General features: G+C 44.9%; 1 protein-coding gene across 1 annotated transcript; it reads left to right on the top strand.

The window, feature by feature from the left end:
- The first annotated feature begins 1,983 nt into the window (after positions 1 to 1,983).
- LOC109159922 lies at positions 1,984 to 2,991 on the top strand. Its single transcript, XM_019308033.1, has one exon. It carries the CDS (start codon positions 1,984 to 1,986, stop codon positions 2,989 to 2,991), a length of 1,008 nt encoding a protein of 335 aa, XP_019163578.1.
- The last annotated feature ends 13,219 nt before the right edge of the window (positions 2,992 to 16,210 follow it).

Raw genomic sequence — 16,210 nt, 5'->3', positions numbered from 1 at the left:
GAGAACGGAAAATTTCTCCGAGCAACGATCATCGGAGGACCTATATCTCTTAGTGCGGAGTACGAAGAAGCATAAACGGAGTGCATCCATGCGCTCAGCGCATGCAGAGACCGGACGAGATGGGGGGCAGCGCATGGAGGAGGTGGACATAGTGCATGAGACGCCGTCCGATGAGATGGTGGTGTTGGCCGATGACACTATTCCGTCTGATCATCTTGGGGAGGCGCCGTCGATGTCTGTGATGGCTGCGGGGGAGCTGAGGAGGACATACGCGGAGAGCGTAACAGGCCGTAATCTGGTTACTCTTGACACGTGTGACGATCCTCAGGAACCAGATGTGGAGGCGATCGATGATGAAGCGGAGGAGGGCGATGACGTAACGGAGGAGGGAGACGACCCACTCTGTCCAACGATCAGATTAACAAGAACAGAGGTGGCGGCGATCCGAGCTCCTTGGAAGAAGGCTTTGATAATCAAGGTGATGGGGCGACGAGTCGGTTACGCGTATCTCCTACGGCGGCTGTCAACAATGTGGAAGCCGAAGGGTAGCATGGATTTGATCGCGATAGCGAACGACTACTTTTTGGTGCGCTTCGGATCGGTGGACGACCTCGAGTTTGCCATGTACGAAGGTCCCTGGATGATCCTGGATCACTACTTGATCGTGAAGCCCTGGGAACCAGACTTTGATCCCTACAACGACAAAACAGAAAAGGTATTGGTTTGGATTCGCGTACCTGATCTACCTGCTGAATACTTTGACTATATCTTTCTCAGGAAATTGGGCAACCGCATTAGAAGAGTCATTAGGGTGGATCAAGCGACTAGTCTGGTGTCTCGGGGCATGTTTGCCAGGATGTGTGTCGAGATTGACATGAGGAAACCCATGGTGTCGAAGTTCACGTACGAGGGAAAGGTCAGACATGTAGCTTACGAAGGTATGCATTTAGTTTGTTTCTCGTGTGGTTTTTATGGACATGCGAAGGATTCCTGCCCAACCTTGAGAAAGAAAGCTAGTACGGAGGGAGGTGAGATGGGAGAAGCCGAGGCAGTGAACGCAGAACAATCGCAACCAGCTCACGCCAAACACCCTCCGAACGTGACATCTGACATGCTGGATCCCAAAGTCCCCTTTGGGACGTGGATGATCGCACCAACTCGCAGGGGAAGGAATTCATCGAAGCAGTCTGCCAGGCCTAACCGAAATAATTTCGACCAGAGGGAGAAAACGAACGTCGAAACTGGCCTGCATGTCCATGCGTCAAAATTTGCACCTTTATTGGAGGAGGAAATTGCAGCAGAGGCGGAAATGGAGAGGGTGACTGGACAGGAGATGGATGGTGAGGGCAACGCAGAGGGACAAACGGTGGATGTGAGACCCTCCCAAAGAGGTTTGAGTTCACGGGTGATACCAAATGTGGATGGGGGAGCAAGACCGCGACGACCGAACGTCATAGCCAGGGAGAAACAGATTGTCAATGAGCCCGCAGTGGCGCAGGGGTCCTCGTCAAATGCAGGGGTATCAATGCCCGGAGTAAGCCGGCACGCAGGGAGTGGTTCGAAGAAGGCAGCAGAGGAAGATGAGCACGTTGTTGTCCGGGGCACACAGGGCGGGCTGGTGATCAGGTCATCGCGGGTGTACGTTGGCGACACTGGCGGGATCGCACCTTCACCGGTCTGGCATCACCCTACGGAGCACCATGGGGACCCCTGGGAGAAGCTGGATGATGAGGGAGATGTTGTCATGCACCTCGGTGGAGTCATGGGCCAGCGCGAGGATGGTGGTAACGGGGTTGCTCTTTGAGCACCCCGAGTGTGGTTTTTTTTTTTTTCTTTGTTTTTTGCGGTTGTGTCTTTTTGGCCTATCTGCCTTCTTTGTTGTTTGATCTTTTTCTGTGCTGTTTGTTTATGAATTACATATTCTGGAATTGTCAGGGTGCGGGTGGTAAGCCGTTTCTTCGCGCCCTTAAACACTTCATTAAGATGCACAAGCCTTGCGTGATAAGCCTTTTTGAACCCAAAGTGTCGGGATCCCACGCAAATGACATTTGCTCAAAGATTGGGTTCTCGGACTGGATTAGAGTTGAAGCAGTCGGCTTTAGTGGTGGCATTTGGGTTTTTTGGAAAGACCCAGTGCGGATATCAGTCCTCCGAACTCACCCCCAGTTTATTCTTATGCAGGTAGTTTTGGGTGGTCACCCACCTTGGTACCTTGCCTCGGTCTACGGTAGTCCGGTGCACTATCTGCGCCGGCGATTGTGGAACGACCTTCGTCAAGCTGAAAATAGCATCACGGGCCCCTGGATTGTTGCGGGGGATTTCAACGCGGTTCTTGATAGTGAAGAGACGAGCAATTATAGATCTTTCTCTTCGCATAGAAGCGCGGACTTCAGAAACTGGATCCAAGACGAGGGACTCATTGACCTGGACTTTTCAGGACCAAAACTCACTTGGGTCAAGAACGAAGCAGCGGAACGTGTCAAAGGCGCTCGGCTGGACCGGGCCTTATGCAACACGGATTGGCGTATCTCTTTCCCAGGTGCGTGCGTTACTCATTTAGTGCGACTTACTTCTGATCACGATCCTTTACTTTTGCAGGTTGAACAACAGCGGCAACGACTATCCACAGCTCCGTTCTCCTTCCAGGCGGCCTGGCTTACCCGCACGGATGTGCATGACGTAGTAGGGAGGGCATGGAATTCAACCAGAGGGTTCGTGGACAATACACTTTTCTTGGCAGGTGAGTTGGCGAAGTGGAACAAGGAGTCTTTCGGGAATGTGTTTCAACGCAAGAAAGTCTTGATGTCCCGAATCAGTGGGGCTCAAAAGGCCTTGGCAGCAACTTACCACAAAGGCCTAGCGAAGCTGGAATTAAAACTCAGGGAGGAACTTGAGCTCATTCTCCATCAAGAAGAGCTCTTTTGGTTTCAGAAGTCTAGGGAAGATTGGATCAAAATCAAAATCCAACTAAAGGACATAAAAAAGGCTTGAAATCAAGCCCGAGCTCGCTTGCGCGGGCACGAATGTCGTCCGGAAATGGGCTGGCCTTGCGGGCTAAGTTATGCCTAACTTCGGTATCATTTTCCATCTGTTATAGTCACTTGGCTCGGCCAAAACCGAGAACACCACTCTCGTGCTACAGAGAGCACGAGAGGTTGTGGTGCATGGCTCGGCCAAAACCGAAAACACCACTCTCATGCTACAGAGAGCACGAGAGGTTGTGGTGCACCGAGAGCAAAACTCTCGTGCAACGGTGAACACGAGAGGTGTACTCTCGTATTGCACCATAGTACGAGAGGTGTACTCTCGTATTGCACCATAGTACGAGAGGTGCACTCTCGTGGTGTACCACAGCACGAGAGTGTGAACTCTCGTGCACCCCAACGGTCTGAAACCCGAAAGTGCAGAAGATTAAACTCATCTGTTACGGAATTAATACTGTTTTAATTCCAATTTTTAAATTCTGAGTTTAATCCTACTTAGTGGTGACCATTACAGGTGTTACACAATTGGTTTTAACACCAATTTAATGGCCATGTTGAATGCTATCACTCCAACATCCCTATATAAAGAGAGGTAGAGCAGTAGCATTTTACACAGTGAGACAAAAAGGAATTCCAGTAGCTTTTCATCTCAAAACTCTGCTTATACTCTCTTCTTTTATCCAACCTGTGTTCTAAGCATTGCTTTGTTTGCCGGGTTCCTTGTTTAGGTGCTTAAACAAGGAATCGTAGCACGTTTTATCCTGGGAAACCTAGACTACAACGCTCCTAGCACTTGTGGGAGGTAGCAAATAAGGTTTTAAGGAAAAGAACCTTGTGTTCGAACTCGTGCTAAACCTATACCCAAACACTCAACCTTTTCCTTCCCAATTCTTTCTGTTTTCCCATATAATATTAATCTTTTCGTAGGATTATTATTTTTTGGGATTTTACAACCATATTACCCAACAATCTTAAAACCTTATATCCGTTTCCCGTTGGTTGTTTATCTCTAATTTCCTAGAAGAAATGGAGAATCCAGTTTTGCCAGCTCTCGGGGAGGAGAATGTTGTTGAGAACAACAGTGGTGGGAATGGCAATAATGTTGCTAATTCCCAGGCTACACCAGTGAACGTTGTTTCACAAGATGGTGGGAGCACCGAGGGATATATTCCCATGACTCGGGTACCTACGGTACCGAGTGGTTCGGCCGAAAGACCGGAGAAATTCACCGGTATTGGATCGAATTTCAAAAGGTGGCAACAAAAGATGTTGTTCTACCTAGCAACTCTCGGCTTGGCGAGATTTTTGACCGAGAAGGTTCCCGAATTAAGGGAACAGGATGCCCAATCCGTGATGGCAGTTGGCTATTGGAAGGATTCGGACTTCCTATGCCGAAACTACATCCTAAACGGATTATGTGATGCGTTATACGATGTATATCGCAAGATTGGCACAGCGAAAGCGCTGTGGGAAGCTTTGGATCATAAATACCGAAGTGAGGATGCCGGCGCAAAGAAATTTGTGGTTGGCCGATTCCTTGACTTCAAAATGGTTGATTCCAAAACCGTGCTAAGTCAGGTTGAAGATTTACAAGTAATCTTTGATGAAATCCGTGACGAAGGCATGACGTTGAGTGAAGCCTTCCTAGTGGGATCTGTTATCCATTTGCTGCCTCCAGGGTGGAAGGACTTCAAGAATTACCTTAAGCATAAGCGAAAGGAAATGAACCTGGAGGACCTGATCCAGCGACTCCGAATTGAGGAGGGAAACAGGACGAATGATGGCAGAAATTCTGTCACTGTTGGCGCTAAAGCCAATGTTGTGGAGCATGCTAAAAACTCCAAGAAGAACAAGAAGGACAAGCAAAAGCTAGGTCCGAAAGGAGGCATTACCAAGAAGAAATTTCATGGAAAATGCTTCAATTGTGGCAAGACTGGCCACAAGTCCTCTGAGTGCAAAGTTCCAAAGAAGAAGAACAAGAGTTCTGAAGCCAACATGGTTGAGGAAAGCAATCAGAAGGAGGCCGAGATTAGCCTTTCGGCTATGGTGACCGAGGTGAACCTCGTGGACTCTAACCCATGAGAGTGGTTCATCGACACTGGTGCAACAAGGCACTTGTGTTGCAACCGAGAAATGTTCAACACCTTTGAGACCGTTGAGGGCGAGAAGGTTTGGATGGGAAACTCTGCTCAGTCTGCTGTGGAAGGCGTGGGCAAGGTGGTTCTGAAGATGACTTCCGGGAAGGAACTGACGTTGAACAATGTGCTGTATGTTCCAGAGCTGAGGAAGAATCTGGTGTCTGGCTCACTGTTGAACAAGCATGGCTTTCGCATGGTGTTCGAGTCAGACAAGGTTGTTTTGTCTAAGTTAGGAATGTTTGTAGGCAAAGGTTATGTAACTGATGGGCTTTTTAAGCTCAATGTAATGCCTATTATCATGAATAAGAGCAAAGTTAATTCCGTTTACTTGCTTGAGTCTTCCAATTTGTGGCATGGTAGACTAGGTCACGTTAATTATAATTCTATACGTAGATTAATTAACATGGACCATATTCCTAATTTTCAAATTAACACAAATAACAAATGTGAAATTTGTGTTGAGGCAAAATTAACGAAAGTACCTTTCAAATCGGTTGAAAGGGAAACTGAACCACTAGAATTAATCCATAGTGATTTGTGCGATTTTAGATCGATACAAACGAGAGGTGGTAATAAATATTTTATCACGTTTATCGACGATAGCACACGTTATTGCTATGTGTATTTGCTTAAAAGCAAAGACGAAGCCTTGGAAAAATTCATTCTTTATAAGAATGAAGTTGAAAACCAACTTAATTGTAAGATTAAGAAAGTTAAAAGAGATCGAGGTGGTGAGTACGAAGCACCTATTGGTGACTTCTGTGCGAGTGTAGGTATAATACACGAGCATACTGCACCTTACTCACCTCAATCGAACGGTGTTGCCGAACGAAAGAATCGTACATTGAAAGATATGATGAATGCGATGCTTATAAGTTTGGGCCTACCTCAAGACGCGTGGGGTGAGGCTATTTTGACAAGTAATTACCTTTTAAATAAGGTACCCCACAAGAAGCTCGATAAGACTCCTTATGAGCTGTGGAACGGTAGGAAACCTTCCTACCAGTACCTGAAAGTGTGGGGGTGTCTTGCCAAAGTTTTGGTGCCAACACCTAAGAAAGTAAAGATAGGTCCTAAGACGGTGGACTGTATCTTTATTGGCTATGCACATAATAGTAGTGCTTATCGGTTCTTAGTACACGAATCCCATAATCCGGACGTACACGAGAACACGATAATAGAATCAAGGAATGCATCTTTCTTTGAAAATGTATTTCCTTGTAGGTCCAATGAGGGACCAAGTTCGTCAAAACGAACATTTGACGAAGCTATTGATAATGATAGTGGGGAATCCGAGAGAGAACCCGAGCTCGAGCCAAGACGCAGTAAGCGGGCGAGAGTTGGAAAATCATTTGGTCCTGATTTTCTAACTTACTTGTTGGAGTACGATTCGAGTACTCTAACTTGTTTATTAGAAAATGAACCCGATTTTCTATCTTGTTTGATAGAAAACGAGCCTCGAACGTACGGAGAAGCCGTGACTTCTACAGAAGGACCAATGTGGAAAGAGGCTATTAAAAGTGAAGTGGATTCTATTTTACAGAATCACACTTGGGAACTTGTTGATCTTCCTCCGGGTAGTAAACCCTTAGGATCCAAGTGGGTCTTTAAAAGGAAGATGAAACCCGATGGTTCCATCGAGAAGTATAAGGCTAGGCTTGTAATCAAGGGTTACAGGCAACGCGAGGGCCTTGATTACTTCGACACGTATTCTCCCGTGACGAGAATAAATTCCATTAGAATGATACTTGCTATAGCCGCACTGCGGAATTTGGAAGTTCATCAAATGGACGTTAAAACCGCTTTCCTAAATGGCGAACTAGATGAGGAAATCTATATGGAACAACCCGAAGGGTTCGTGGTTCCGGGCCAAGAAAGGAAAGTGTGTAAGTTGGTTAAATCGCTATATGGTTTAAAACAAGCGCCTAAGCAATGGCACGAGAAGTTTGACCATGCGATGTTGACTAATGGATTTAAAATAAATGAAAGTGACAAATGTGTCTACGTTAAAGAAACGATAGACGGTTATGTCATTCTTTGTTTATACGTAGATGACATGCTCATCGTTGGTAGTAACGATCGAATGATCAAGTCTACCAAAAACATGTTAAATGCGAGATTTGACATGAAGGATATGGGTTTGGCTGATTTAATCCTCGGATTAGAATCATTAGAAGACCTGATGGTCTGGTGTTAAGCCAATCACATTATATTGATAAAATCCTTGAAAAATTTAACAAGGATAATCATCAAGGGACTAGGACGCCATTAGATCGAAGCGTTCATCTAACCAAGAACCACGGAGAGTGTATTTCTCAAGTAGAATATGCTCGGGTTATTGGTAGTTTGATGTATCTAATGAGCTGTACTAGGCCGGATATTGCCTTTGCGGTTAGTAAACTCAGTAGATATACGAGTAACCCCGGTGCCATGCACTGGACGGCAATAGTGAAGGTTCTGAGATACTTAAGGTATACTCGAGACCTTGGACTGCACTATGGGAGATATCCTGCTGTACTTGAAGGGTATAGCGACGCTAGCTGGATATCTGATATTAAGGACTCCAAGTCCACGAGTGGCTACGTGTTTACACTAGCCGGTGCAGCCGTTGCATGGAAATCCTCTAAACAGACCGTGATAGCTAGATCCACGATGGAATCTGAGCTGATAGCCTTGGACAAATGTTGTGAAGAGGCTGAATGGCTACGCCATTTTTTAGAGGATATTCCAAATTGGGAAAGACCTGTACCTCCAATGTGTGTGCATTGCGATAGTCAAGCTGCAATTGGACGAGTACAGAATCATATGTATAATGGTAAGTCTAGACATGTGCGTCGTAGACATAATACCATTAGACAACTTCTCACAACTGGTGTTGTCTCGATTGACTACGTAAAGTCAGAAGACAACATAGCGGATCCGCTAACCAAAGGGTTATGTAGAGTAGCTGTGGAGAAGTTGAGACGAGGAATGGGTCTAAAGCCCTTGGTATAAGTTCTATAGTGGACACCCAACCTAGCTGGCACCTAGGTTCAATGGGACAACTAAATTATGGAACGGAGCGTGTCACTGTGGGGGTCTCGGATTCCCTACCACTGCTCGTTAGAAACAGTGGCTCCCGCACAAGGTTAGCATGTTAAATGCTTTAGTGATTCGAATGTCGGTTGACATATGTGAGTATGCGGGATACTCGGGAAAGAATCACCTATGTGAGAGAGAAGTGAGGGTCGCTTCAAAGGAAAATTGACGGGCACAATTCTTCACAAACTCCAACTAGAGGACATAAAAAAGGCTTGAAATCAAGCCCGAGCTCGCGTGCGCCGGCACCTGCGGGCACGAATGTCGTCCGGAAATGGGTTGGCCTTGCGGGCTAAGTTATGCCTAACTTCGGTATCATTTTCCATTTGTTATAGTCACTTGGCTCGGCCAAAACCGAGAACACCACTCTCGTGCTACAGAGAGCACGAGAGGTTGTGGTGCATGGCTCGGCCAAAACCGAAAACACCACTCTCGTGCTACAGAGGGCACGAGAGGTTGTGGTGCACCGAGAGCAAAACTCTCGTGCAACGGTGAACACGAGAGGTGTACTCTCGTATTGCACCATAGTACGAGAGGTGCACTCTCGTGGTGTACCACAGCACGAGAATGTGAACTCTCGTGCACCCCAACGGTCTGAAACCCGAAAGTGCAGAAGATTAAACTCATCTGTTACGGAATTAATACTGTTTTAATTCCAATTTTTAAATTCTGAGTTTAATCCTACTTAGTGGTGACCGTTACAGGTGTTACACAATTGGTTTTAACACCAATTTAATGGCCATGTTGAATGCTATCACTCCAACATCCCTATATAAAGAGAGGTAGAGCAGTAGCATTTTACACAGTGAGACAAAAAGGAATTCCAGTAGCTTTTCATCTCAAAACTCTGTTTCTACTCTCTTCTTTTATCCAACCTGTGTTCTAAGCTTTGCTTTGTTTGCCGGGTTCCTTGTTTAGGTGCTTAAACAAGGAATCGTAGCACGTTTTATCCTGGGAAACCTAGACTACAACGCTCCTAGCACTTGTGGGAGGTAGCAAATAAGGTTTTAAGGAAAAGAACCTTGTGTTCGAACTCGTGCTAAACCTATACCCAAACACTCAACCTTTTCCTTCCCAATTCTTTCTGTTTTCCCATATAATATTAATCTTTTCGTAGGATTATTATTTTTTGGGATTTTACAACCATATTACCCAACAATCTTAAAACCTTATATCCGTTTCCCGTTGGTTGTTTATCTCTAATTTCCTAGAAGAAATGGAGAATCCAGTTTTGCCAGCTCTCGGGGAGGAGAATGTTGTTGAGAACAACAGTGGTGGGAATGGCAATAATGTTGCTAATTCCCAGGCTACACCAGTGAACGTTGTTTCACAAGATGGTGGGAGCACTGAGGGATATATTCCCATGACTCGGGTACCTACGGTACCGAGTGGTTCGGCCGAAAGACCGGAGAAATTCACCGGTATTGGATCGAATTTCAAAAGGTGGCAACAAAAGATGTTGTTCTACCTAGCAACTCTCGGCTTGGCGAGATTTTTGATCGAGAAGGTTCCCGAATTAAGGGAACAGGATGCCCAATCCGTGATGGCAGTTGGCTATTGGAAGGATTCAGACTTCCTATGCCGAAACTACATCCTAAACGGATTATGTGATGCGTTATACGATGTATATCGCAAGATTGGCACAGCGAAAGCACTGTGGGAAGCTTTGGATCATAAATACCGAAGTGAGGATGCCGGCGCAAAGAAATTTGTGGTTGGCCGATTCCTTGACTTCAAAATGGTTGATTCCAAAACCGTGCTAAGTCAGGTTGAAGATTTACAACTAATCTTTGATAAAATCCGTGACGAAGGCATGACATTGAGTGAAGCCTTCCTAGTGGGATCTGTTATCCACTTGTTGCCTCCAGGGTGGAAGGACTTCAAGAATTACCTTAAGCATAAGCGAAAGGAAATGAACCTGGAGGACCTGATCCAGCGACTCCGAATTGAGGAGGGGAACAGGACGAATGATGGCAGAAATTCTGTCACTGTTGGCGCTAAAGCCAATGTTGTGGAGCATGCTAAAAACTCCAAGAAGAACAAGAAAGACAAGCAAAAGCTAGGTCCGAAAGGAGGCATTACCAAGAAGAAATTTCATGGAAAATGCTTCAATTGTGGCAAGACTGGCCACAAGTCCTCTGAGTGCAAAGTTCCAAAGAAGAAGAACAAGAGTTCTGAAGCCAACATGGTTGAGGAAAGCAATCAGAAGGAGGTCGAGATTAGCCTTTCGGCTATGGTGACCGAGGTGAACCTCGTGGACTCTAACCCACGAGAGTGGTTCATCGACACTGGTGCAACAAGGCACTTGTGTTGCAACCGAGAAATGTTCAACACCTTTGAGACCGTTGAGGGCGAGAAGGTTTGGATGGGAAACTCTGCTCAGTCTGCTGTGGAAGGCGTGGGCAAGGTGGTTCTGAAGATGACTTCCGGGAAGGAACTGACGTTGAACAATGTGCTGTATGTTCCAGAGCTGAGGAAGAATCTGGTGTCTGGCTCACTGTTGAACAAGCATGGCTTTCGCATGGTGTTCGAGTCAGACAAGGTTGTTTTGTCTAAGTTAGGAATGTTTGTAGGCAAAGGTTATGTAACTGATGGGCTTTTTAAGCTCAATGTAATGCCTATTATCATGAATAAGAGCAAAGTTAATTCCGTTTACTTGCTTGAGTCTTCCAATTTGTGGCATGGTAGACTAGGTCACGTTAATTATAATTCTATACGTAGATTAATTAACATGGACCATATTCCTAATTTTCAAATTAACACAAATAACAAATGTGAAATTTGTGTTGAGGCAAAATTAACGAAAGTACCTTTCAAATCGGTTGAAAGGGAAACTGAACCACTAGAATTAATCCATAGTGATTTGTGCGATTTTAGATCGATACAAACGAGAGGTGGTAATAAATATTTTATCACGTTTATCGACGATAGCACACGTTATTGCTATGTGTATTTGCTAATTCTTTAATTACTTTGTTTTCTATAATTATTATTATTAATTTGTTTTGTGATTAATGAAGCTTTGTGATTTAATTTTTGCAAGTTTGATAACAATGCACTGTATAATGATTTGTTCTTTGGGGATTGGATTACTGCAATTGATTATGATGTAAAGTATTGCTCTGAGCTGCTCTTAGTTTTGAACTGTCGAATTGTTTTGCTTATTCATATTTACTTTTAATGGTTGATTTAAAAATGTTTTGTTAATTTATTTACTTAGCTTCTTTTAATTTCAACTTAATTATCTTACACTTGAGTTTATTCTTATCTTTGGTATCCGTTTTTAACTCTTTAAATTATCAAGTTAATTAATTATAAGATTATAAATTGCATATTATCAATTCCTCTTGGGTTTGACCCTTGCCTTTGCACACTACCACTACACTGACTCGTGCACTTGCGAGGACATTATATATATAAAATTGTCCAACAGTACGCCCTTGTTAAGGGAGCTTTTACAAGTGGCACCATTCCGGAAGGCCTAAATGATACTTTGATTACACTGATCCCCAAAGTGAAAGACCCAGAGAATATCAAGCAGTTCAGGCCTATAAGTCTTTGCAATGTGAGTTACAAGATCATCACAAAGACAATCACCAATCGCCTCAAACTTATCCTCCCAAAGATCGTGGGACCTTTTCAGAGCTCTTTCGTCCCGGGACGCCAGATTTCAGATAATGTTATTATCTTCCAAGAGGTAATGCATACCATGCGGATGAAACAAGGCGCGAAGGGGTTCATGGCTATTAAGCTCGACCTCGAAAAGGCATACGATCGACTCTCATAGGACTACATTCAGGATACCCTTGAATGGGCGGGCTTTTCAGGCAAGATCAAAGACCTCATCATGACGTGTGTTCGAACTTCTAGGCTGTCAGTTATCTGGAATGGGGATCGTTTAGAGTCCTTTCGCCCTGGCCGAGGCATCAGACAAGGCGATGCTATGTCCCCAGCAATTTTTGTTTTATGCATGGAGAGACTCAGTCAGATGATCGTTTCTGCGACGGACAGTAACAGATGGAAAGGTATAAAGATTGCATCGACTGGACCTACACTAACCCATCTTTGTTTTGCAGATGATATGGTCCTTTTTACAGAGGCCACGAGTGAGCAGGTGGGAGTTGTCAAAGACTGTCTGGACTGTTTCTGTAGGGATTCGGGGCAGCGTATCAGTTTGGCAAAGTCACAGGTGTTCTTCTCCAAGAATATGGACGGAAGCGACGCTGACAGCATCGCCAGGCAATTAAACATTGCTCGCACGAATGATTTGGGGCGCTATTTGGGTGTCCCGGCTTTCCATGTGAGGATTACGTGTGCCACCTTTTCGGACCTCCTTGACAGGATAGCGGGACGTCTGGAAGGTTGGAAAGCACGGACTTTATCAATGGCGGGGCGAGTTGTTCTGGCGAAAGCTGTCCTTAACGCCATTCCAGCTTATACCATGCAAACGACAGCCCTACCTAAAAGCATTGGTTTAGAAATTGAAAAGAGGACCAGGAGATTTATCTGGGGGGTGGGGGGGGGGGGGGGGGGGGGGGGGGAACAACCAGGAACACAAGATGAGTTTGGTCAACTGGGACCTTGTCACGACTGATATTGATGCTGGGGGTTTGGGAGTGAAAAGGATGAACGAGATGAACATGGCATATATGACAAAGCTCGGCTGGCGGCTTAGGTCGGAGGCTGATAGTCTTTGGGCGAGGACGCTAAGCTCAAAATACAAGCTGACGGGGACACCACAATGTGGCACGACCGGGCGACGCAACGTCTCAAATGCGTGGCGTGGCATTGTAGCGGCTTGGAGCTTCGTTACAGCAGGTTCAAACTAAGTGGTGCGAGACGGAAGGAATACCAAATTCTGGATGGACAAGTGGATCACACCTTTGCCTTTGTTTTCCCAACTTAACACCCCGCTCCCTTTGCCTGCCCTTTACGCAACTGTTAGGGATTACTGGGACGAAGGCCGCGGGTGGAATTGGGAGTCCCTGGAAGGCTTGTTGCCGATGGCTACCAAACAGCGGCTGATGAGCTATGTGCTCACGGAGGGCTTTGCTCAAGACAAAGCTGGGTGGGGTCTGGAAGATGACGGGCAGTTTTCTGTTCGATCGGCTTATAAGTCCATTGTAAACAACTCGGTGACACCCATTGACGGGCAATGGAGGAAAATCTGGCGTCTCCGTGTTCCAGCGAGAATCTGCATGTTTATATGGCTAGTTCGACACGGGCGTATTATGACCAACATGGAGAGAACTCGACGCAAACTAACTGCTAACCCTTATTGTTTTCGGTGTGCAGGACAGGCAGAGGATTTAAATCATCTTTTCTGGTTCTGCCCTGCGGCGTAGGGCATTTGGGAGGACGCTGTCCACTGGCGCACGAATGCCCGACTCAGAGCGATGCACTGGAAGGAGTGGCTCGAGGTGAACCTGAATGGCGAGGCGAAGCAAGTCTTTGGAGAAAACTGGCCGGAGAGATTCTGCACCAGGCTTTGGTGGCTGTGGCGTTGGCGAAATGACGAGATTTTCAAATCCCAGACGATGGCTCTTGGACAGAAGACTGAATGGCTTGCACGCTATGATAAGGAGACCAAGGCGGCGTTTATTGCGCGTAAGGGTTACACCGCGGGGAAGGAGAAGCAAGTTGAGGCTCAGGTGGGGTGGACGGCGCCGGCCGAGGGGTGGCTAAAGCTCAACGTCGACGGCTGCCGGAAGGGCAATGGTCTGGCTGGTTGCGGTGGTCTGCTTCGGGATTCCAGAGGAAACTGGTGTCGGGGCTTTCTGTTGAAAATAGGCATTTGCCAGGCTTTTGAGGCTGAAGCTTGGGGGGTATGGCAAGGACTGTGCATGGCCAATGAGTATGGAGCAACAGCGATCGTGGTGGAGTGTGACTCAAAGAGGCTAGTGGAGATTTTGTGCCGAAATGCCGATGATTCGCCTTTGGCAAGCAACATCGTGAGGCGATGCCGGACCGAGGCTGCGAAGATTCCGAGGGTGGTCTTTGAGCATATCCTGCGTGAAGGCAACACAGTGGCGGACAAGATGGCTACAGTTGCATTATCTAACAGCCCTGGTCTATGGAGGTTGACGGATATCCCACGAGAACTCAACGAGGCTATCTGGCTGGATAAGTTGGGGGTGCACGTCACGAGAAGCATCCATAGCAATACGGGTGTTTGAGTCTTAGTTTTAGTGTTTTGGGGTATCCCCCCTCATCGGAAGCAAAAAAAAAAATGTACTTTTTATTTATGGTCCATGCAATAATGATTGGGTAAAGGTACAAAATTGTAGAAATTACACGCAATGTGGTGGGGCTTAGGAGTGAGGGAATTTTGCATTTTATGGACAAGACTTTTATGACCTGTCGCAAATTATGCTGTGCAACCGAATGCACCATGCGCATGGTGCATTCGATGCAAAACGACGTCGTCTTGGTTAAAAAACGCGCGTCCCACTTAAAGAAGAAATCAGGTTCGATTCCCGGCAATAGCATTTTTATATATCCATAAATTCATAACTATATATCCACAGTGAATGAATGAAGTAAAAATCCACAATGAATGAACTAAATCCACAGTGAATGAATGAAGTAAATATCTACAATGAATGAACTAAATATCCACAATGAATGAACTAAATATCCATAAATTCATAACTATATATCCAGAAATACATAACTATATATCCACAGTGAATGAATGAAGTAAATATCTACAATGAATGAACTAAATATCCACAATGAATGAACTAAATATCCATAAATTCATAACTATATATCCACAAATTCATAACTATATATCCAGAAATTCATAACTATATATCCACAATAATGCTATTGCCGAGAATCGAACCTGATTTTTTCTTTTTAAAGTGGGACGCGCGTTTTTAGTCAAAACGACGTCGTGTTGCATCGTATGCACCATGCGCATGGTGCATTCAGTTGCACAACATAACTATTGATGATCTGTTTGGTAGGTTGTAGTTGTAATTCAATTACAACCTAACCCTTTGGTAATAGAAATTAGAGTTTTTTTTTTTTTTTTTGGTCCATTGACTATCGCTCATTCTCAATTTTACGTTTCGACTTTTAATTGCACCCAATGTGGTCAATTGACTTTAAAAAATTACCCCAATTTGATCCCCCGTTACATTTTCCATCAACCCGCTATTAAGTTCCGGGGTATTTTGGTCCATTCACACCCTTCCAGAAAAATTACAACTACTCTTCATCGTCCGTCGTTCTTTTTGACTTCCTGTCACAAATTAACCCCAAATCAAACAATTTGCTTGTTGTCTCTCTCTGAGTTCTATGCACAACAATGAGTTCCTCATCTCGTTTCCATATGTTTCACTCGATTTTGCCGTTTCCAGTTGCAAAATAGGTTGATGGGCCGCCGTCGCCGCCGCAGAGTGCCGGAATTTCTGGCGATTTCTCGGTTTGTGAGGAGGTGAAGTGTAACACCCTACTTTTCTAAAATCTAAATCCCAAAAACTTAACTTTAAACAAGATAAAAAGTAAGATTAAATACTTAAATCCAACCAAAACCAACAAACGGGTGTCACCGCCATAGTCACCACTCGCGATGACTGCACAGGCTACAAAGGATATCTATCTAGAGTCAAGCTCATCATACTACAATATAAATACTTGGGGAACAAACCCCGGTGTTCAAACACCAACAAAAGACCAGTCAAACATCTAAACATCAAAAGTCTAAAGTAGAACCTAAGCTAGAATCTACCATCTCATAACTACGCACTATACTAACTCGTGCGCTCTAAAACACTAGGCCCACCTGAAAGGGGTTATAAAAACAAGTAGAAAATAAACCCGTTAGCACGAATGCTAAGTATAAAGTCACTCAATCATGTAAAGTACTATAGATATATATTTGAAAATCATTTGGCAATCACACGTAATCTCAAGTACTTTGCAACACTTATCAACAATCTCATAACATGCTCATAAACAACTCTATATGCTTGCAACTTATTCTTCATATAAACATGTTTT

Source organism: Ipomoea nil, unplaced genomic scaffold (genome assembly GCF_001879475.1).
Source record: "Ipomoea nil cultivar Tokyo-kokei standard unplaced genomic scaffold, Asagao_1.1 scaffold2845, whole genome shotgun sequence".
Lineage (NCBI taxonomy): Eukaryota > Viridiplantae > Streptophyta > Magnoliopsida > Solanales > Convolvulaceae > Ipomoea > Ipomoea nil.
This window is presented reverse-complemented; position numbering and strand designations above follow the sequence as displayed.